This window comes from Mastigoproctus giganteus, chromosome 12, assembly GCF_048544385.1.
Source record: "Mastigoproctus giganteus isolate SK-2022 chromosome 12, ASM4854438v1, whole genome shotgun sequence".
NCBI lineage: Eukaryota > Metazoa > Arthropoda > Arachnida > Uropygi > Thelyphonidae > Mastigoproctus > Mastigoproctus giganteus.
This window is the reverse complement of record NC_143586.1, coordinates 73,564,400-73,587,178: the sequence shown is the minus strand read 5'-3', so window position 1 is coordinate 73,587,178 and position 22,779 is coordinate 73,564,400. Positions and strand designations below refer to the sequence as shown.

General features: G+C 40.1%; 1 protein-coding gene across 1 annotated transcript in view; it reads right to left on the bottom strand.

Annotated features, from left to right (window-relative positions):
• Positions 1-9,096: 9,096 nt before the first annotated feature.
• LOC150077194 (solute carrier organic anion transporter family member 74D-like) overlaps positions 9,097-22,779 on the bottom strand; it is a 31,509-nt gene continuing 17,826 nt past the window's right edge. Inside the window, exons 7-11 of the mRNA XM_090385808.1 lie at positions 17,534-17,729; positions 16,658-16,817; positions 13,123-13,277; positions 12,616-12,680; positions 9,097-9,590 (exon numbers count right to left, since the gene is read on the bottom strand). Coding sequence (XP_090241934.1) covers positions 9,193-9,590; positions 12,616-12,680; positions 13,123-13,277; positions 16,658-16,817; positions 17,534-17,729 — 974 coding nt within the window. The 3' untranslated portion in view covers positions 9,097-9,192. The remainder of the gene's footprint in view (positions 9,591-12,615; positions 12,681-13,122; positions 13,278-16,657; positions 16,818-17,533; positions 17,730-22,779) is intronic.

Sequence of the window (22,779 nt, the reverse complement as noted above, 5' to 3'; positions counted from 1 at the left end):
AATTCTCTTGACGGCAATGACTCCCTGTGGTTTTAATTCGGAGCAGATTTCCTCCTCCGTGACGTCGAGAAGGTCCCACTCCGAAATGACACCTCTCGATGAATTGAGTGTTCTGTGTGGTGTCACTGTTATAGGGATTCCTCCGATTGATGTTGTTCGGAGTAGATGTTCAGATTGCCGGTCGTTTTTAGTTTCAATTAAAAGGTCTCCAGAACGAAGCCTCTTAACTGATTTGGGTGAACCTGCTAACCCGTCTAACCCTTTTTGTATAAAAAAGGGCGACATTTTACCAATTGATGTCTCATTGGTAGAATGGATAATTAAGAACCTTGGGACTGGCCCTGATGGTACTTCGGTTCTCTGCCTTTTTTTAGCAATAATGCTATCTGAATCTGTATCAATGTCTTCAGATAGGGACCGGGTTGGGGCCCCCTGAAGAAGTAAGTTTATCAGGATACATGAAGTTTTTTATATGGTTCAGTGCCCGGGCTTCCCACCTACCACGGAGCCCAAAAGGACGCCCACTACCCGGCATGCAATAAATGCGCTCGGGAGTGGGACGCCAGGGCTACCCAGACACTATACCCGCACCGCCGCCAGCCTGAATCCTGTCCCTCGGACCAAGAGGGTAGGGGCGTGGCATTGACACGGTTGACCAGCGCAGGCGAGCCTACTAGCCGATTGATCCTAGCCGGGCCTTCCAGGACCACCCGTCTTGTCGAAGCAGGGGCCAATGTGGTGTATTGAAGCTGGGCCCCTCAACCACTAGGATCCCCCTTTCCGAATTTCCACGGGTCGCAGCGCACGGCAAACACGCCGGATTCCATTGATGTAAGCCTGGAACCTGGGCTGTGGGCGTTGGATCCCAGTGATGCTAGTCTGGAAGTCCAGCAGCGTCACTGGGAGGTCCCCTCACCACGTACAGGTGCCCACGTCGAGGGGTAGGACACTTAAGAAACAGCAAACCCCGTTAACCTTGTAGCATAAGCTCCCTTTGCTTGCCCACCACATTATGGGATCACCTTCTTAAATAAAAGCTTACAACTTACTTGGATATTCCAGAAAAACTTTAAAAGACTCGCAAGGTAGTCAATGTCACCGAGTACCAGTCTAATCCTGCGCACGCGCAATCATCTGTCAGTGCCAAGGGCAGAGTTAATCAACAGTAAACATTTAATGCTAACATATTGCGCCATCGAGTCGTTCTCGGGGAAGGATGGGCACCGTTTATTTTTAATCATCTCAGCAGCCAGTACTTCTTAGGGAACGTCTAAGTTTTTGTGATCATAAGTTTTTGGGCAGCATAAGATGGCTGAATATGTATCTGAGTAAATGAAGTTTCTGACCTGTATTGGATTGAATTGTTCACACGCTGCAGCAGTCTATTACACGGGCAGTCTAATACTTGTTGTTTATTCAACCTCTTTTGGCAAGAAACGTGAGCCTCTGGTCAATCGCCCTAGGTCAGTACAGGATGTAACTTCCGGTATTTCCAGATTATGTAGAGAGAGATGAAGACTTCAGTAGGGCGATTTTCAGTGAGTATGCTTTGTTGCTGAATTGGATGGATTGATTCAAAGTTTAAAGTTATGCAGATACGTCCGCTAGCTGTTTAATTTTGAACAGTTGACATTATTGGTAATATACCACGGTTGATTGGTCTCAGTTCTTATTAGCACTTTGAGATTACATCGCGTTCTCGTGTGAAAAGGAAACGAGTGTTGCTATGAATATTAACGCGGAGAGGAGACTCCCTTTGATGGATCCTTCTCGAAATGTTTCTTGACCAAGTGTCATCGGAGAATCACTGTTATTTCTTGAAGAGTGACACTGATGAACCATAGCACATCACCCTTGATGGGGTGATCTCAGTTTTAAAGCGCGAAGCATTTGAGTGGTGGAGATTGAGAGATTGGTAGTTGTTGATTTCCTGTGGTTGCATATCATATAGTGGGTGAGAGGGGGCTATGTGAAAGGATTTGCATATTTATGGGAGGACTGTCTTGTGAATGCTATCTTGAGGATTCAACAAAAACCCCAGGAATTACTTGAAGGGAGTACATAGTTTCAGACATGCTTCTTGCCATCGTAAAAGTCCCAAAGGGACTGTTCTAAATAGATATGATCCAAAATTAGGCAAGGAAAAGTGATGGCAGCTTTTCATTATACTCATATACTGTAGGTAGCGCTATGCGGTTAAACCTACAAACAGGAAAGGCATTAGAACCAATAGTACTTACTACGGTGCACGGGTTGAAGGCTGTGAGGTAAAGAAAATTGTTGACATCAGACTTGAATTTATATATTGTAATTTACAGGATATACATGTGAAGCAAGGTTGTTCCAGAAAACAGAAATAGAACAGATAAATGTGGAACTTGGTTCTGTGAGTTTGGAGTTGGACAAGGAATGGATGCTAACTGGTTGAGGCACGTGTTCGGTTTCCATTGGACGGGAGTGGGGGAATTACAGATGACAATTGAGAAGAACAGTCCCCATGAAGGTATCTACAGAAAAGGCATGCAGCAGAAGCAGAATGGCTACGAGACAGGGAGTGAAGAGACTTTACAAGAGACGGATTTTTAATTAATTTTACTGCACTTTTTTGAATGGAGGAGTTTAGAAGCTTCAGAAACTTTTAGGAGTACCACCTCAGACGTTGGAGCAATATTCGATGGCAGAGCAGATTTGAGATTTATACAGAGTAGAGTAAGTGGTGGTTTAGAAGAAAAAAGTAATGAATAGAGTGAAAAAGAAAACTCATTTTTTTGACGCACAGGAAAAAAACAAGAGTCAGGGTAATGTCTGGTAGAGATACATGATCTTGTCTAGAAATTTGAGTGTCATTGAAGATGAGAATGGGAGCAGCAGAACTCTTTTTGCGAGAAATAAGACAGAAGTAGGGTTTTAGCAGGAATGAAGTTAACCACATTTTCTTTACCACTCTGCAGAATTATCTGGAGCTTAGCAATCAAGAAATTAGCGTATTCAAGAAGTTGAAACTGTTTATGCAGCTCATTTCTTCTCAAACTGGAAGATGGAACGTAATGTTCTGTGATGAGCAAAATGATACATAAGATTTCCTGACAGTAAAAGAAGATCGTTGATGTAGAAGAGCAAAAGAGTGAGAGAAAGAACAGAACCTTGGGGAACACTAGAGATTTTGAGAAGTTGTAATATACTGTCAGGATCTGGAGCTTTCTTGGCACCAGCGTTGTTCAGAATTCTTCTAACATCCTTTTGTCAGAAGACAAAAGGTGGAATTGAGCGAAGTGTATTGGGTATGGTAAGAGGTGATATACCAAGATGTCAATACAAGAGTTAGAAGAAAAATAGGACTCTAGTAAGTAGGTTGTAGGTTTTAACTCTAGCTGAGAATACAATAGATCCATTACATTATGAAAGAAATATAATTGTGATATCCTTCATTCATATCTTGAACAGTCTTAGCGTATTTATTCTAAAAAAAACAAATTTAGATAAAAGAAAAGATTTTTGGGTTAAAATGCAAAATAAAGGATTTCAGCCATAGAAGAATAATTTCACTGACACGATCTGCACAGTCATTGGGATCGGAAGATTCAAAATAATAATCCAAACAAAGAGAAGAGGAATAGAAATCGCGTTGACCATCGCATTTCTCATTCGAGTAAGGTCAAACGACACGTGGCTCAGAAAGCCCTGAGAGAGGGGTTACAATGAAGAAGCGATCATCAAATTGAGATGACAGACGCCTAGAGAATTATTAACATTGATCGTATACTTTGAAGAGGGTTGTGTGTGAGAAAAATATCGAGTGTTGGGTGTGTGGTTTGAATTATTTGGTATTCTGGTAGGTAAATGAACAATCTGTGTAAGAGTATCACTAATCACAAAAGCAACAACATCTTGATTAGCTGGATCCACGTAACTAGAAAACTGAAGCCAGCTGGAGTTGTGAACACTAAAATCACCAAGGAAAATTGCTTCACCGTTAGGAAGGTTGGTTGAAGAAATGAAGTAAAATAGTTTCAAGTGATAGTGGAATTGGAAGAACAGCGGGGACACCTCCGTAGCCAGGTGGGCAGGAGCAGCAGTGCGTAGCACGCTTCTTGATTAGCCCAGGGTTCGAGCCCGTGACCACCAAATACGAAGGATGCGGAAAGGTCAGAGAATGACCATCGCATATCCCCGGCGCAATATGGCCTTAGTTGCTAATGCTCCTAAATAACAAACAACAAACAAACAAACAACAGCCCTTAGAAAATAGGAATGTGTTAGATGACTATGACCTGTGCGGAGCTTTTGTTTGTTTGTTTGTTTGGGTTTTTTTGGCGCATTAGCAACTATGGCTATAATGCGCCAAGACTAGGTAATATTTTTAAAAAAAATTTTAAATTAAACTCTCGGTGACCTAATTAATTAGGCCACCATGTCCAGATCTAATAATAAATATATAAAAAAGATAAATCAATAAAAGATATAACAATAACATATAAATTTTAAATACTATTAAAAACGTTTATTGCTTTCAAAAAGCTAAAAAAAGCAGACACATTGTCATTGTCAGATAAAATCTGACTGAGTGTATACGGCTCAGTCAGATGATTAAAGGCGGTAAAACGGATATTGCTAAAATCTGGACATTCAACTAAAAGGTGTCTAATAGATAAAATTATGCCACAGGACTCACACATAGGAGGGTCATCAGCCCTCAGCAAAAACGAATGTGTCAAATGACTATGTCCTATGCGGGTCCGAGCGAGAACAACTTCCTCCTTACGACTCCTGCGCAGACTAGACTGCCACGGTTCAATTAAAGCCTTTATAAGATATAATTTATTCGCAGTCTGTCTATTCCACGAATTCTGCCATTGGGAGTGTATCTTTTCGTGTATTATTCGCCTGTAGTCTGTAAAGGGGACTGACAGGCAGCGGTTATTGTTGGGAATTGCTGATTTGGTTGCGGTGTCAGCCAAATCATTTCCCCTAATCCCAATGTGGCTCGGGATCCAGCAGAAGCGGATATCATATTCACGTTCATGGAGAAAGTGAATCTTCTGCTGGATACTAGACAGAGCTGGATGAGGATTATACCTCACAGATATTAAAGCCTGTAACACGCTGAGAGAGTCAGAATATAAAATGAACCGTTGGTATTGGCATTCACTAATGTGATCCAAGGCTAACTCTATAGCATGCAGCTCTGCAGTAAATATACTGCATTCAGAGGGAATCTGCTCCGATGTAGTGGTGTCTGTAAAGACAGCAGCAGATCCCACATATGATTCCGACTTCGAGCCGTCTGTGTAAACTGGCGCAAAGTCAGAGTGTTCAGCTCTGTATGCTGAATGAAGCTGCACGTAGACCGATGATGGAGTGTCCAACTTTCCCCAATTTCTGAGGGACAAGTCACATATTGGAATATGAGCATGCCAGGGTGGAAGGGGTTGCTTCGGTGTTTGGGCAACCTTGTCTACCTTGATATCAAGTTCTACGAGTAGCTCTTGGAAACGAATACCAAAATGACGATTAGCAGTCTTACGGGTGTTGTACAAATTTTCCCATCGTGGCTCAAAAACGGATAGCCATGTAGGATGGTCTGGCAGGGATTTCAGTTTAAAAGCGTAGTTTAGAGACAACTGCTTACGTCGAAGCGATAACGGTGGTTCGTTTGCTTCGACGTATAAACTCTGGACAGGAGATGTTCTATATGCTCCAGTAGCGATACGGAGAGCCTGGTGATGGACAGGATCCAGCCATCGAAGGGCACTGTCTCTGGCTGAAGAATATACCTGGGACCTATAATCAAGTTTGGATCGCACAAGTGCACGGTAAAGCCGAAGAAGCGTGCATCGGTCTGCTCCCCAAGATGTAGAGGAGAGCGAGCGGAGAATATTAAGCCCGCGTGTGCACTTTGTGCGAAGTTGACGGATGTGGTCCAGAAAGGTCAACTTTTTATCAAATACGAGTCCCAAGAATTTTGTGTCTGCTGCTACTGGAATACCATTTTGTCCGAGCATTAATTCAGGTTCAGGATGAAGATTACGCTTGCGACAAAAGTGTACGCAAACGGTCTTCTCCGGCGAGAACCTGAAGCCATTAGCAAGTGCCCAGGAATTCAGACTATCAATGGTTTTCTGCAGTTGTCTTTCAATAACCCTCATGTTGCATGACTGACAAAAAATGCTAAAGTCATCAACATAGAGGGCACTGTTTACAGTTGGAGGAAGTTGTTCTGTGATGGAATTTATTTTTATGGCGAAAAGCGTGACACTTAACACTGATCCTTGTGGTACTCCCTCCTCTTGGCTGAAGGAACGAGAGAGTGAGGATCCCACACGAACTTGGAAAGATCGATTGGCTAAAAAGTTTTTAATAAAAATGGGGAGTTGACCCCTAAGACCAAGGCTATGCAGATCTTTTAAAATGCCAAATCTCCAAGTTGTGTCATACGCTTTCTCCATATCAAAGAACACCGACACCAAGTGTTCGCGTTTTAGGAAAGCATCCCGGATGGATGTTTCCAATCTAATAAGGTGGTCCAAAGTGGACCGGTTCCTTCGGAAGCCGCACTGGATGTTGGAGAGAAGGTCATTTGACTCGAGATACCATATTAAACGAGAATTAACCATTCTCTCCAGGATTTTGCACAGACAGCTAGTCAGAGCAATAGGACGATAATTGGTGGTGACTTTTGGATCCTTTCCTAGCTTAGGAAAAGCAAGGACGATTGCCTTCTCCTGTGCGGAGCAGAGCAAGAACAACTTCCTCTCTTCGAACCTTGCGTAGACTGAACCGCCATTGCACGATTACAGGCTTGAAGTGATGTAGTTTATTTGTGGCCTGTTCGTGCCAGGAATCTTGCCGGTGGGAATATAATTTAGAACATATTATTTGCCTGTAGTGTGTGTATAGTGGACTGACAGGCGATGATTATCCAGGGAAATGGCTGATTTAGCAGCGGAATCAGCTTTTCCAGATCCCATTGTAGCTTGGGATCCAGCAAAAGCGAATATTAAATTCTAATTCCACAAGATAAAAAAGAATCTGCCGGATCCGGGACAGGATCGGATGAGAGTTATACTTCATTGATAATAGAGACTGTAACACGCTTAATGAATCACTCTAAATCATATACCTTTGGTATTCGCTTTTTTTAATGAGATCAAGGGCTGTTTCTATTGCACGTAACCCTGCAGTATAAATGCTAGTTTCTTGTGGGATCTTATTGGATAACGTTTTGTGAGGAAACACAACAGCAGATCGCACATGACCTTCGGACTTCGAGCCATCTGTATAAACTGGCAGAAAGTCAGAATAATGCTCCCTATGTGATGCAAAGAGTTGTTTGTAGACAGTTGGTGGTGTAGTAGCCTTCTCCTAAATCTTAAGGGAGAAGTCACAAGTTGGAATATAGTCATGCCGGGGGTGGAAGGATTTGCCTTAGTGACTGGGCAACGTTGTCTACCATCATGTCTAGTTCATTTAACAGTCCTTGGATGCGAATACCAAAATGTTTGTTGGCAGTGCGACGGGTGTTGTAGAGGTTTTCCCAATGTAGCCGAAAAACCGATGCCCATGTGGGATGATCGGGAAGGTATTTCAATTTAAAGGTGTGCTGTAAGGATAACTGCTTACGTCGAAGAGATAGAGATGGTTCATTTGCTTCAACATAAAGGCTTTGGACAGGAGATGTGCGAAATGCTCCAGTGGCTATCCGGATGGCCTGATGGTAGACTGGATCAAAAAAGAGCAGGTTATCCATAGATGTCGGTGAATGGTGCTTAATCATTTCATAATGGATGTCATCTGGTCCAATAGTACTTGCTTTAGTAAGGGAGAGAGCTCTTTTTAATTTCTGCATAGTGAATGGCTCGTTGTAGGGACAAAGGCCCTTAATTAATACCTGTTTTTCCCTTTTATGAAACTCTGGGGAACAGGAAGATATCCAAGAGATGTTTGAAAATGCTTCAACAAGAACATTGGCTATTGCCGAGCCAACTGAAACAGTGCACCCATTATAGCGTAGGATAGATGAGGGATGAGATGCATATTTTCCCTTCATTTTCGGAATTTTATCGCAGACCACTTTAGCTCTGGCTGACTGGCTAATAGATGACGTAAAACGGATCCATGATTTCTTCTGACTCTGACAGCGAGCATAGCGTGCTTTGGCTCTTGCGCGTTTAAAAGCTATAAGATTGGCCGCGGTAGTATATCGGCGGAATATCCTCCAAGCTTTGTTTTGAAGCTTTTTTGCTGCTGTGCATTGTGAATTCCACTATGGTTTGGAGAAAGGTGGAAACCGCGCGGATGTTTTTCGAATGCCTATCTAACGCAGTGTGGAAGGACAGTGATTGCAATTGCTATACGATCTTCGAAGCCGAAGCGACAAGCCTGTATTCTGTTATTGATTCAAGTTATTACAGTATACGTGACCCCATTCGTGAACTTTATTAAGATATCGTAATGCATGTTAAGATATCAAGGTGTTAACCAGAACTCTGATACCAGAGGGCATGTTAACGCTATGAAAATATCAATACTGTATAACGTAATACAATTCAAATACGAAGTATATGTACTTTCAAATCCAAAAATTACAGGACAGACATATCTTAGGTGTAAAGAACAATATTTATTAAAAGTCTTTGATTTATACAATGCTATTCCCTGCTAGATCGATGATATTCATAAAGTACAGTAGGCGTAAAGACTAGCCATGTCACGGTCATGAGCTCTACACTATTCGTGAAATTAATATTTTCCTTCTTCCCACGAAATCAGATATATTCTCCAAATTCGCACTATTATTCTTATTCTTATTATTTTGAATAAAACAATTTGAATTTCTGTTCCGTGTCAAATTTGTATCGAAATTGTACAGAAATTAATAAAGGAAGTCGGTTAATTAAAATAATCGGAAGAAAATTAGATAGTTAATCGACAACGTTGGTAGCGCGCTCTAATGGCAGAAAGTAGAACGACTCGTGAGCCATCTACTTGGCAGTTGCATGCACGAGTTGCACGCTCAGTGACGAAAAAGTCAGAATTTAACAATGAATGACACGCAGTGAGTGCAAAATTTAAATATTTATAGAATGCTGTGATTTAGATAATTAAATAAAAGTACGTTTATTTGTTCCTCTGATTTTTGTATATTACATTCAGTGACTTTTGCCATTTTACTGTGAAACTGCTTAGTCCTATCTAGAAGTTAGTGGTGTGGTGATCATTCTGTCCATTAATAGATTGTGCCATTTCACTGGTTTCTTTGATTTTCCCATTTGTCGTGTCGGTGGGGTAATTCATCATCTTGTACTCTTTTCCTTGGGATTTATTCTCAGTTCTGTTTTCTTCGTTCTTTTTCTCGTCCGTAAGATTGTCTTCATCGCCGTAGAAATTCTTCAGCCGATCACTGAAGTACAACACCACCGCATCGAAGATAACTCCGATGCTTTGGAAGCCCATGCTAATTCCGTGCAGGTAGTAACGAAATTTGTCGCTATCGTAAAGCCAGCAATGTCCAACTTCTCCACATTTTTCCTCCCACACGAGGCACGTGGTATCCGTCACTGCTCCGTATATCAGTGGAAATGGAATGAATACTGAAAAGAAACAGTGGAATTGTAATGCAACTGTTTGGTTTGAATTATTAAGCTTTTATAGTGGCGTCATCTAGGTGCAAAAATAAGAAATCAAAAATCATCATTATTAATTACCGTACATTCTGTAAATAACAGTTTTAATCTTTATATTTGTCTTCAACAATTCTTGTTATACCTGTTGGCATGCAGTGCTTCTTACGCCAACAAAAGTTTGGAATATTTATACTCATCGTATCAGTCGAGTTTTCAGTAAAATTCTGCGCATACACCTAAAATCAATCATTCATGAAACTCACATAACAGTTGGGCAGATGGGCTGAGAGAAAGTAACTAATGCAAAGTACTGCATATGGGTAGCAATAACCCCAAAGAAACGTACCAACTGTGCGGTACAACACTGAGGGTAATGGAGAATGAAAAACATTTAGGGGTAATTGTGCCACAGCAGCTAATGGGATCTTATCAATGATACACAGGACCTTTGCTAGCAGGGATGAGGAGATGATTGTCCCCTTGTATAAGGCAATGGTCAGGTCACACTTTGAGTACTGCATACAGGTCTGGATGCCTCATTTTAAGAAAGATGTAGAGCTGCTGGAACGAGTACAGAGGAGGACAACGAGATTGGTGTGGGGGGAAACAAAGGGGCACTCTTACTAAGAAAGGTTCTGCAAATTGAAGCGCCTGGAGACTAGACATCTGCGAGGTGATCTAATTGAGGTGTATAAGACTTTGAATGGTTTGAGCAAGCTCAATGCTGTTGGGATTCTTCCTCTTTCTCAGATTAATCGCCTGAGGGGACATTAATTCAAATTGAGAAAAACAGTTGTAGAATACACCGATGAGCCAAAACATTATGACCACCTACCTAATATGATGTTGGTCCTCCACGTGCAGCCAAAACAGCTCGTACCCGGCGAGGCATGGGCGCTACAAGATTTTAAAATTTGTCTTGCGGTATCTGGAACCAACATGTAACCAGCAGATCCTTTTACTCCTGTAAGGTCCGTGGTTGAGATGCCGAAGATCGGAGTTGCGTTCCAACACAAACCACAGATGCTCGATGGGATTGATGTCTGGGGAATTTGGAGGCTAGGGCAATATTGTTGTTGTTGTGGGGGTTTTCTGGCGCATAAGCTGCTTTGGCTATAATGCGCCTATTCCTTTATTGTAATAAAATATGAGAATTTCTTGTCACGTCAGAAAAGGCAGAAATCAGAAATGAGTAAAAACTCCAATTTTCTTCAGAAAGTTAAAAAATTCAGGAATATTTGCATTGTCACCAATGACATTCTCTAGGGTTATTTGTTTCCGAAGGTTAACCAAAGGTAGTAGGGTTGTATTTCTGTCTTGATTATAGTGTGGGCATTCAATAAGAATGTGTTTCACAGTCAAATTTAGAGAACAATGTGGACACTGTGGTGGATCATCTCCTGTGAGTAAATGAAGGTGAGTCAAATGTGTATGGCGTATTCTTGATCTTGAAAGAAGTACTTCTTCTCGTCTTGATCAACGGACACTGGAACGCCAAATTCTAGGATCCTGTTTAAATTGAAAAAGTTTGTTATTTGTTTGAGAGTGCCAGAGTGCTGTCCATTCTGTTAGGCATGCACCACGAATGATTTGTGGATAGTCTGATGCTGGAACAGGTATATTGGTTAAATCGAAGGTAGATGGATTTTTTGTAGCTTTATAGGCCAGTTCATTACCAGAAATTCCAGAATGTGCTGGAATCCAGCAGAAGGTGATGAGTTGGTGGCGCTCTTCAATCTGCAGTAGTAATCTAATTTCATTTAGAAAAGGGTGAACTTTATCTGCGCAGTTAGATAATGCCATAATTGAGCTGAGGGAGTCAGTGTAAATAACAAATTTTAATGAGCAGTCAGAACAGAGATTTTCGAAGGCTAGTTTAATTGCATATAATTCTGCTGAGAAGATACTGAATTCAGGTGGAAGCGATGCTGAAATAGTGGTATTTAGGAACACTGCTGCTGCTCCAACGTCTGAGTTAGATTTAGAGCCATCTGTATAAATTGGAGAAAAGTCAAAATATCTGTGAGTGTGAATTGCATGAAGTTGTTTCACATTTGATGCTTGAAGAACATTTTTTCCCCACTGGCAAAGGTAAGTGTCACAGGTGGATAGAGGAGTACGAGTCCATGGTGGTTGAGCGCATGTTACTACTTCTTGTACAGAATGAATGGGAACATTCCAAACCTGCATTAGTTCAAGAAGGCGAAGACCAGCTGGTTTTACTATGCTAGGTTTATTTCTGTACAGATTTTCTAATGGTGGATCGAAAAGATATGGCTGAATGGGATGCGAGGCACAAGCTTGTATTTTAACAGCATACTTTAGAAGCAGTGTTTTCCTACGTAGAGTTAACGGGGGCTCATGTGCATCAATGTAGAGGCTATGTGCTGGTGATGTTCTGAAAGCCCCAAGTGCACTGAATTGTATAAATTTTTTAATGCGCTTCAAGTTATGTATGGTACTTGGTAATGTGATGGTATTGTACTGATTGGTTGTTTGGCTGCCTGATCTTCTCTCTCATTACCTGTGATACCAGAGTGCCCTGGGATCCAGAAAAATAACACTGCATGATTCTTACTTCGTAGGTGGTTTAAGCAGGAAAAAATTGTTTTATGATGGGATGCGATATTGAAAGTTTATTGTCCAAAGCGGATACTGCACTCATGGAATCTGTGTATATTATACTGCTAGTATTGTGGGAAGCGTTTATATTTTCTAGGGCTAATTTTATTGCGTATAATTCTGCAGTGTAACTGCTACACTCAACGTTTTTTTGGATGATGCTGTATAAGTTCGCTTCATTACAACATATGCCTCTACTAATGCTAACACAGCGAACATGCAATTTGCATATTAGAAAAATATTTTGTCTCACACAGCGGAAAGCGTGAACTCTTTAACTTTTGCACGTCAGTTCAGTATTTTATTGAAATGATTTAATGAAAGTAATAAATGAAGTAATTAATTCGTGTGTATTCTTCTCTCTACTCACCAAATACAGTCAAAAGTATATCAAATATTCCTAAGACCAGACTTTTGTCCTTTTCGTCAACACACCTGAAAAGATACATTATTTTTTTTTTAATGGAAAGGTTCGGTCATTTTATATTTGTTAATAGTAATAGAAACACTTTCACGAATTCAAAGGTCGTGCAAATGTTTCTACTAATTTCTACCTTTTGAAGTGTACATTAGGTTTTCATGCCAAAGACTTGAAATAAAACTAAATGAGCAATGCTACAAATTAAAATGCAACGTTTTGTGGGTGCTCATTTTTTTTTAACTAGTCCAGGGGCGTCCAACCTTTTTTGGCTAAGTGCCAAAAGTGATAAACCGTGGTCATTCCTTTAAAATGTTATATCAACATGGGTAAGTAAACGCGAAGACTGGACATCCCTCAATTAGCGTCGATTAGCCCGACAATGAAACTAAATGATAAAAGATAAGGGATTTAAGACAAATGGTGATAACTATGTACATAACTGATTTTAATACGTACCTTAATGTAATTAGAACGTTTCCGGTTTCAGAAGCACACAAAATTACTAAAATGAGGCAAAGAGTTACCATGAATGGTACAAGCATGCCGCAATCTTCTGGGCAGTAACCACTCGTAGCATAATCATTTTCCACACAGGAGCATCCCTGGAATACCTGTAATATATTGATTAGAAGTAATTAAATATATAAAAAATTCTCTCTCATTTATTCAATGTGATAACGCAGAGACTATTTGCCATACTAGGTGAGTACAGTGGTCTCCGACAGTTTTTAAATTCTGTACAGTGGGATCAACTGACGATGTTACCAACAGTAAATTCTAAGTGGGAAGCATTCAAGGAATTAATCGTGGAAGCTACTAAAAGTTTCATACCTATTAAGAAATATTGTTCAAGGTTTAGGCCTAAATGGTTATCAAATGAACTAATGAGACTCGTGACAGAGAAGAAAAATGCATGGGATGCATATAAATTATCAAGCGACTCAGAAGCCTATGGCAGATATAAGTTAATCTGTAATCAGGTCACAAAGGAGGTTCGGCAGGCGAAGGCAGATTACGAGAAATCCTTGGCAAAAGATGCTAAGAAAAACAGCAAGGATTTCTTTACTTATATAAACTCTAAAAGGAAGGGGATGAATCTGATTGGACCACTTGATATCGATGGTTCGACTGTTGATGATCCTGCTCAGATAGCAAACAAACTGAATGAGTATTTTGCATCTACATTCACACATGAGGAATTATTAAGGTTTGAAAATGGCAGAAGGTTATCAAATTGTAGCAGGGTGCTTAATGATCTTGTAATAACTGAGAGCAAAGTGGAAGAGAAATTGTTGAAGTTAAACGTAAGGAAAGCACCTGGGGTGTATGGGATCTATCCAGTTATATTAAAGGAGGCGGCAAAGCAACTAAGCAAACCCTTAGCCATAATTATGAGAGCATCCTTGGACTCAGGGGAGGTTCCCACGGACTGGAGATGTGCAAATGTATCCCCAATTCACAAAGTGGGATCGAAGGGTGGCACGAGTAATTACAGACCAGTTAGTTTAACTTCTGTTCCGGGTAAAATAATGGAGTCGCTGGTTAAAGATGTATTGCAGGATCATCTAGACAGGACTGCAGCAATAATTCAGACACAGCATGGGTTTGTTAAGGGAAAGTCTTGTCTGACAAATTTGATAGGATATTATGATGTGGTTACAAAGGAACTGGATGCAAAAAATAATTTTGATATCATATATTTGGATTTCAGGAAAGCTTTTGACACTGTTGCGCATGGAAGACTATTGTACAAATTGGAGCAGAATGGTATTAAGGGTAAGTTGCTACAATGGATAAAAGGATGGTTAAGTGCGAGAAGACAGAGGGTGGTAATCAATGGGTGCTGCTCTTCTTGGACTAATGTTATTAGTGGAGTCCCACAGGGTTCGGTGTTAGGTCCACTGTTGTTTTGTATATTTATCAATGATTTTGATGAAGGCATATTAGGCTTAATGTCGAAGTTTGCAGATGGTACAAAGGTTGGCAGGGTTGTTAATGACAGTAATGGCAGTGTGCTACTGCAACAGGATCTAGATAATTTGGGCAGATGGGCTAAGAAGTGGCAACTGAAGTTTAACCTTGACAAATGCAAAGTACTGCATATGGGTAGAAGTAACCCCAGAGAAACGTACCAACTGTGTGGTACTACACGTAAGGTGATAGAAAATGAAAAAGACCTGGGAGTAATTGTTCAGTCAGATATGAAGTTCTCTGAGCAATGTAGACAGGCTTGCAGGGCAGGTCATGGGGTTTTGTCAATGATACATATGAATTTTGCTAGCAGGGAAAAGGAGGTGATTATCCCTCTGTATAAGGCAATGGTCAGGCCACGCCTTGAGTACTGCGTACAGGTCTGGAGGCCTCATTTTAGGAAGGATGTAGATTTACTTGAGCGTGTACAGAGAAGGGCAACAAGATTGGTGAGGGAAATGAAGGGATCCTCTTACCAAGAGAGGCTTAAGTTCTGCAAATTGCAGTGGCTGGAGACTAGGCACCTGCGCGGTGATCTGATTGAGGTATATAAGGCCTTGAATGGGTTGAGCACGCTGAATTCTGATGGGATCCTTCCACTTGTTCAGATTACGAACCTAAGGGGGCATAAATTCAAATTAAGAAAAGACAGATGTAGATTAGATGTGCGGAAATTTGCCTTTAGCCAGCGGGTGGTTAATTGCTGGAACAAACTTCCATCAGTCGTTGTGGAAGTTGATAGGTTGAATAAATTTAAGGAGGAACTGGACAGGCATTTGGACGGAATGGTGTGATTTTTTTTTTTTTTTTTTTTGGCTGATGCTGCATAAGCTCATACATTTGCTTTCTTGCATCACATGCCACTACTACTACTACTACTACTACTATTTCTAAAAACCTCACGTCTTGAATGCGTTCATCTCCAAAATTTAGGGGGCAATTTTTTGGAGAGTATTTCATATTCGGAATAGATTTTAATAGTTCCTTTTAGGGCAACACGTTTATATCCTTGAAAGCCCCAAATGATCCTTATTACCAAATTTTCAGTCTTATGTTGGTTAGCTGCATTGAGTCCTACAGATATTGATTCTAAAACGGTACTTTGATGAAGATGCTTTATCAAAGTCACAAACACTCAGGTTATCTTGATAAAACATCTTCTTCAGGTTTCAAAAGAGGAAAAATATTGAAACTGTTCGAGGAGTAATTCATTAAGCAAATCTAACTCTTTCTGTAATGTATTTTATTGGAAGATCTGAACAGAATCTCTTCAAGATTCTGTACCTCATCTGTAAACGGATATACAAAAAGAGAAGTCGATGTCATGGCCTTCAACAATTAGTTCAAGGTGACCAAGGTTTCTTGTCAAAGGTCATTGATGGGATGAAACCTGAGTAAACCTCTGATGTAATGTCTTGGAGAGATAGCAAAAGTCTCAGGATATAAAGATATATTTGAAAATATCATGATAAAGAACTTCAGACATGTTTCCAAGAAGGCAGAATCGCTCAACTTGGTGTAATAAGTCGCCCGTGTACTGATGGGGAACACGATGCAAAATTAAGCACGGTAAAGGGATCGTTTTTTTAAACGCATTCTCTCAACTTTTAGGTATAACTGTTATGATCCTAAACCAGATGTACCTAACCTTGTATTCATAAGTATCATTGTGAAAATCCCATCTCCATATACTCGATGACCTAAGTCTGGTCTTGTCAAGAGTCCGCGAATGAAGTCAAATGGATTTATGGCTAAAGCTAATTTACGGTCTCTTCTCGTATCTCGCATATTACAGATCTGTGAGATAAATTTCCCTCCACTGGGTCTATGAGGACTTCACTGTACCAACCTGCCCAACGATGAGATCCCATGCACAATGGTATTATATAGCTATAGATTATTAATTAAATAATGATGGGACCTTTCACACAGACATTATTTATAGTTTATTCAAGCTAATGAACACTTGAAATTTAACCTAGATTCTACACAAACACGAAAATATTGCAATGTAGCTTACCGTGGAATTATTCGTAGCGTTGTGATATGTGGTATAGTCCCTGCATCCAGCAAAACATGGAGAGAAATATGTGGAAACACCATCCGATCCACAGACGGGTTCAAAAACTGTTTCCCTGCATTCGCATTCATTATTACAGCTGTTTGTCAGATTTAGAAGCCTGGAAAGAAGTAAAACATTCTCGATTCCATAAGTGTTTCAAGGATTTGCTTAACAGACTTAACAGTAAGAAATCAGTCTTATTATTTGTGGAAAACGAGCAGCAAATAACCATTCTTCGGAGTTTAAAAACCAAAATTAAATGAGCACCCTTAAATTAAATGGCATCCGTCTTCTGAGATACAGAAGGAGTCAAAATCTTCTGAATTTTATTTGAACATGTTATGAAAGCTGGTAGATCGTTGTGCCAGAAAGTATGACTTAAAGATGGAGTTTCCAGCGTTCATTCTATGAGAGGCTAGAAAATTTTCAACCTCCCCTCAAGCAATCGCTTTTTTAATCATCGGATGTCACAGTGTGTTAAACAGCTGTTCTAAATTTGATTTTCTATGGTGCCTTCAGAAAGTATTAATTATTATTTTGTTGCTATCTTCCAGAAATTTCCAGAATTCAAATTCTAGTAGTCAAAGCTTCCTAAATTTTTATAATAATTAACTTAATTCATCCATCCACATTACTGAGTATCATTAGCCAGTTATTTATTCTGAGTGTTTGTGCGTATTTATCGCAATTATCGCTAATACAAATAGTACAATTTTCACAAGGTAACCTTATAAAGAGAGTTTAAAAAGGGAATTGAAAAAACAAAGAGCAAACAAAAATAAATTATAAAAATATACACACATGAATTAATATCCAATAATTAATAATATCTACCCATTGTCTGAATACGTTGTTCCAGGCAAGCTTAATGAAGGGCACTGCATGAACATGGAAACTAGAAGTCTAACAACAAGCAGAATTTCCTGGAATAAGATATACCCAGCTATATAACGAGGTCTTGGCTTGAACTTTGTGATCACCACACCACCAAGGAAAGTACCCGTAAGCATACTAGTCATGCTAGCCGAACCTGAAAAGTTAAAATTTCCATTCTATTTAACTATTAAGCGCTTCTAAGGCCTTATTCTTCAACTATTTAACTCACTGAAATCTAATAAATGAATACTCTTTATTGTACAACGGCCAAAATTAAACGGTACTGTTGTACAAGCCCTTGAAGGCCAGAAGGAGGACAGGCGTATGCGTATCAGGAGATTAAGAAAAACACCTAGATGTCGCTTCACACCAAGACACGCGATTCATCACACTAGAACAGTTTTCGTTTTTTTAATTTTTTTACTTCAATTTCTGTTCTTCTGGTGGAATCTAGAAGTGCACGTGGCTTTTCAATTAAAGGAACAATTTCACCGGATTTTGAAAAGCACTAAAAGGATTATTGACCATATGTCTTATCCAAGAGAACAAGCGCAAATTAACAGAAAAAAATCAAGAGTTATAAGAGTCAGCTGAATCCAGTCAGATGGCTAGAATAGATTTCGAGATTCAAAACGTCCACACGACGCATGAGCCCTGTTCTATGCCCCTACCACGATTTGTTGTTGCTGTTGGGTTTAACGACACACAGGCTACTTGGGCCATATTGTGTCTTTCTAATGGTGAATATGAAATAAATAACTATATTTTATGATATATTCCTATCCGGTTTAGGAAAGTAAATAGTTCTTTTTTATTAGGCTCATCTCCCAGAATCTGCATTAAATTTATTGATCTCTGCATATTAGTAATTGATTTAAAAGTGTCTAAGCGGATGTTTTGAAAATGGGGACAGTCCACTAACAAATGGCGAATGGTCAGTTGTACTTGACATGATGTACATTGGGGAGCGCTGTCGTTAGTTAATAGATACAGGTGTGTGAGATGAGTATGCCCAATTCTGAGCCTTCCTAAAATTGTTTCTTCTCGTCTGCTTTTCTGGAAGCTGGAGTGCCACAGTTTTGGTTCCGGTTTTATTTGGTACAGTTTATTTCCTGGATGACCTTTCCAGATTAATGACCAGCTGTTATAACATGCTTTACGGATAATATACTTATAATCAGTATATGGAGTTTGAAAAGTCTGCAAAAGAGAATTATCTGGTTGTTTGGCTGCAAGATCTGCTCTTTCATTTCCTGCTATCCCAGAATGACCTGGAATCCAGCAGAAAGTCACAGTTTGGTTTGATTCATTACACATAAGTAATTTAGAATGGATTTGTTTTATTACAGGGTGAGAGGAGTTGGTATTACTATTTATGGCAGAGACAGCACTGAGCGAGTCAGTGTATATTAAGGCAGACGAAATTAGAAGTTGAGTAATGTGACCTAGAGCCAAGTTAATAGCATAAAGCTCAGCAGTGAAGATACTGCATCCTACAGGTAATGAGACAGAAGCGGTGAATGATGGAAAGATCGCCGCAGCGCCTACTTGGGTCTCAGTTTTTGATCCGTCTGTATAGATCTTACAGGCCTGTGAATTAGAAGCAGAGTGAGCTTCAAATAACTGTGCGATATTGAAGGGACACAAGGTGGTCTTTCCCCACTGTTGGAAATATTCATCGAAAATTGCAGGGATATTTGTCCACGGTGGATCAGGCGGTGTTATGTCCTGATATATATTGCCGATTTCAATATTCCACGTTTCAGTTAGTTCTTTAAGTCTAAGTGCAGCAGGTCTGTTTTCATTTGGTTTACTGTTGTACAATGAGTCCCATTCGGTATTGTACAGACATCTCCAATTCGGGTGAGAGGGAAGACTGCGGATTTTTGCGGCATACATCAAGAGCAATGTTTTCCTCCGAAGGTGTAAGGGAGGTTCATGGGCTTCAATGTAAAGACTCTGGATTGGGGAGGTTCTGAAAGCCCCTAGAGAAACTCGAAGGGCACTGTGCTGGATGGTATTTAATCGCTCTAAGGTACTCTTCCTTGCAGAGTCATACACTGGAGAACCGTAGTCCAAACGGGACCTGATGAGAGCTCTATAAATATGGATAAGAGTATGCCGATCAGCGCCCCATGACATGGATGACACACACCGAAGGATATTCAATTTCTTCAAGCAGATGGTTCGAAGATAGGCCACATGTGCTTGAAAGTTCAGTTTTCTATCTAGAACCAGGCCAAGAAAGCGGACAGTGTTAACCAGAGGAACCGACACATTTTTTAACTTTAACTCAGGATCAGGATGAAATGACCGGAGTTTGCAGAAATGAGTGGTAGTGGATTTCTGTTCAGCAAGATGGTATCCATTGCTTAAAGTCCACGATTCTATTCTGTTTAGAGTAATCTGTAACTGCCTTTCGATGGCATTCATATTTTGTGATTGGCACGATATGGTGAGGTCATCTGCATACATATATACTTCAATAGTTTTTGGAAGATCTTCCAATATATTGTTGACCCTAACTGCAAATAGCGTTGGACTCAGTATTGAACCCTATGGGACACCCTCTTCTTGAATATGAGATATTGATAGGAAGTTTTGATATCTGACTTGAAAGGTACGTAACTTTAAAAAATTCTGAATAATTTGAGGTAGATAGCCTCTCAACCCTAACTGATGCATATCTTTGATAATACCATAACGCCATGTGGTGTCGAATGCTTTCTGAATATCTAGGTTGACCATAACTAAATGTTGTCTCCTGATGAAGGCGTTACGTATGTTGGATTCAATTTTCACAAGTAAATCTAGGGTGGACCTGTTTTTGCGGAAGCCATATTGGTGATCAGAAAGCAGATTTTGGGAGTCTAGAATCCAGGTGAGTCTCTTATGCACCATCCTTTCGAAGATCTTGCCCAAACAGCTGGTCAATGATATTGGTCTGTAATTTTGAACTTGAGAGGTATCTTTTCCTGGTTTTGGTATTGCACAAATATAGGAATGACGCCATGAGAGAGGATATGTGTTTTCTGAGAAGATCCTGTTATAAAATAGCAATAGTGTGTACAGATCAGCTTCACACAAATGTTTAAGCATTCTGTAGTGAATGCCGTCTGGTCCTGGTGCACTATTTGGAGATTTACTCAAGGATTCTTTGAGTTCAGCTATGATAAAGGGCTGGTTATATGGAAGTGGGAGATTAGTGGAAAAGTTCAACTTTTTACGTTCTTCATTAGTTTTAATTCTCTGAAAAGCAGTCGCATAAGTGGTAGAGGCGGAAATATTATAGAAAGATTCTGCTAAAGCATTTGCGATGTCAGTAGGAGAAGATAGGTCTTGCCCATTCCACTGTATTATTGGAGAATGTAACTGTAGAAATTTTCCATTCAGAGCTTGTATTTTTTTCCAGATAATTCGAGTATCAGTATTTTTGTTAATAGTTGAGGCGAATTTAATCCAGGAGTCACGTTTTGCTTTTTTCCTAATTTGTCTTGCTTTGGCTCTCAGTTTTTTGTAAACTATAAGGTTGGCGGTAGTGGGGAATTTGCGAAATTGGTTCCAAGCACGGTTTTTTTCTACTTTCGCTATGGTACAGTCTTGATTCCACCAATGGTTTTGGTGTACCCGCTTGCTCTGTTTGGATATTGGAATCGAAATTTCGGCTGCTGATAATATATGGCTGGTAATGTGTTCGGTTACGTCATCAATATGTTGTTGCTGTACATACTGTTTGTTTAGTAGGACACAAGTAGAGTAGTTTTTCCAGTCTGCTTTGTGGAAATTCCAAAATAAACGGGCTTTCGGGCATGATACGACCTGTGTTTGAATTGAGCTGATGATGGGAAAATGGTCACTGTGGAATGGATCATTCAACACCAACCATTCCATACTTGGAAAAAGAGATGCTGAACAGATAGATAAATCTATGGCAGAGGTTGTACCTGTAGGTAATTGAACATGAGTTGGAGAGCCAGTGTTTAATACAGTCAGATTATGGTTATCTAGGAATGTTTCAATTAATTGGCCTCTCTTATCCATAGTGGAGGATGCCCACAATGGATGGTGACCGTTGAAATCACCGAGTAAACAGACAGGAGGTGGCAGTTGTGTTAAAAGGTTGTCAAGTTCAGCCTGGGAACAAGGGTAATTAGGTGGTATATAAATAGATGCAAGGGTTAATGATATTCCCATTGCTATCCGAACCGCTACAACTTCTAGGGAGGTTACTAGTTGGAGATGTCTTGATGGTATGGTAGTTTTGACAAGAATACCTACCCCTCCACGAGAAGAAGAGTCAGAATCCCTGTCTCGCCTAAACATAGTATAGTTTTTGAAATTGAGTGAAACTTTTGGTGATAAAAATGTTTCCTGTAAGCATACTCCTAATGCGTTAGTTTGTATGAGTAAATCATTTAGGTCATCTATATTACTGCGTAATCCTCTGCAATTCCATTGTAGGAATTTGTTCATTGCTTGGGTTTATTTGACGAAGATTGATCTGACTGTTTTTTCTGAGGTTTCTGCCTGCTTAGTTTTGATTTTTCATTTTTGGGAAAGGTTGGGCGTCCTGTATCCATGGTGTCATTGGCATGTAATTCTAGGACTGTGTCTTCGTCCTCTGACTGAACTTCCATTTGAATGTTGCTATAGCATGGTTTCATTGTCTTTTGATTTTCAACGCTAACAGATTTTGTTCTTTCGGGCAAGGTTGAGATGGCATCAGTTGGGATACTGATTGGCGTGGTGCTGGTTTCATTAACTGTAGATTTTTTATTGCACGTTAGCATAGTTTTGGCCCAGGTGGCAAATGAAATGTTTGGTTCTATGGAGACATCTGTTTGAGTTGAAATTGACCGGCTGTTTTTAGAGACCGATGCGTATGATCGGCTAGGCATGGTTAACAGTATTTGCTTCCTTGCTTCAGGGTATGTGACTTTATGTTCCACCTTATATTTCTGGATTTGTTTGCCTGTTTTCCAAAGGTCACATGCTTTAGAAAATGCAGGATGGCTTCCTTTACAGTTAGGGCAACTAGGAGTGGCAGCTGTACAGTCTCCTTGGGAATGCTCCTTAGAGCCACAAATAGGACACACAGCATCGCCTCGGCATGCCGTCTGAGAATGGCCATACGTCTGGCACTTAAAGCAGCGAATGGGATTTGGGATGTATGGCCGAATCTTGCAGTTTAAATAACCTGCTTT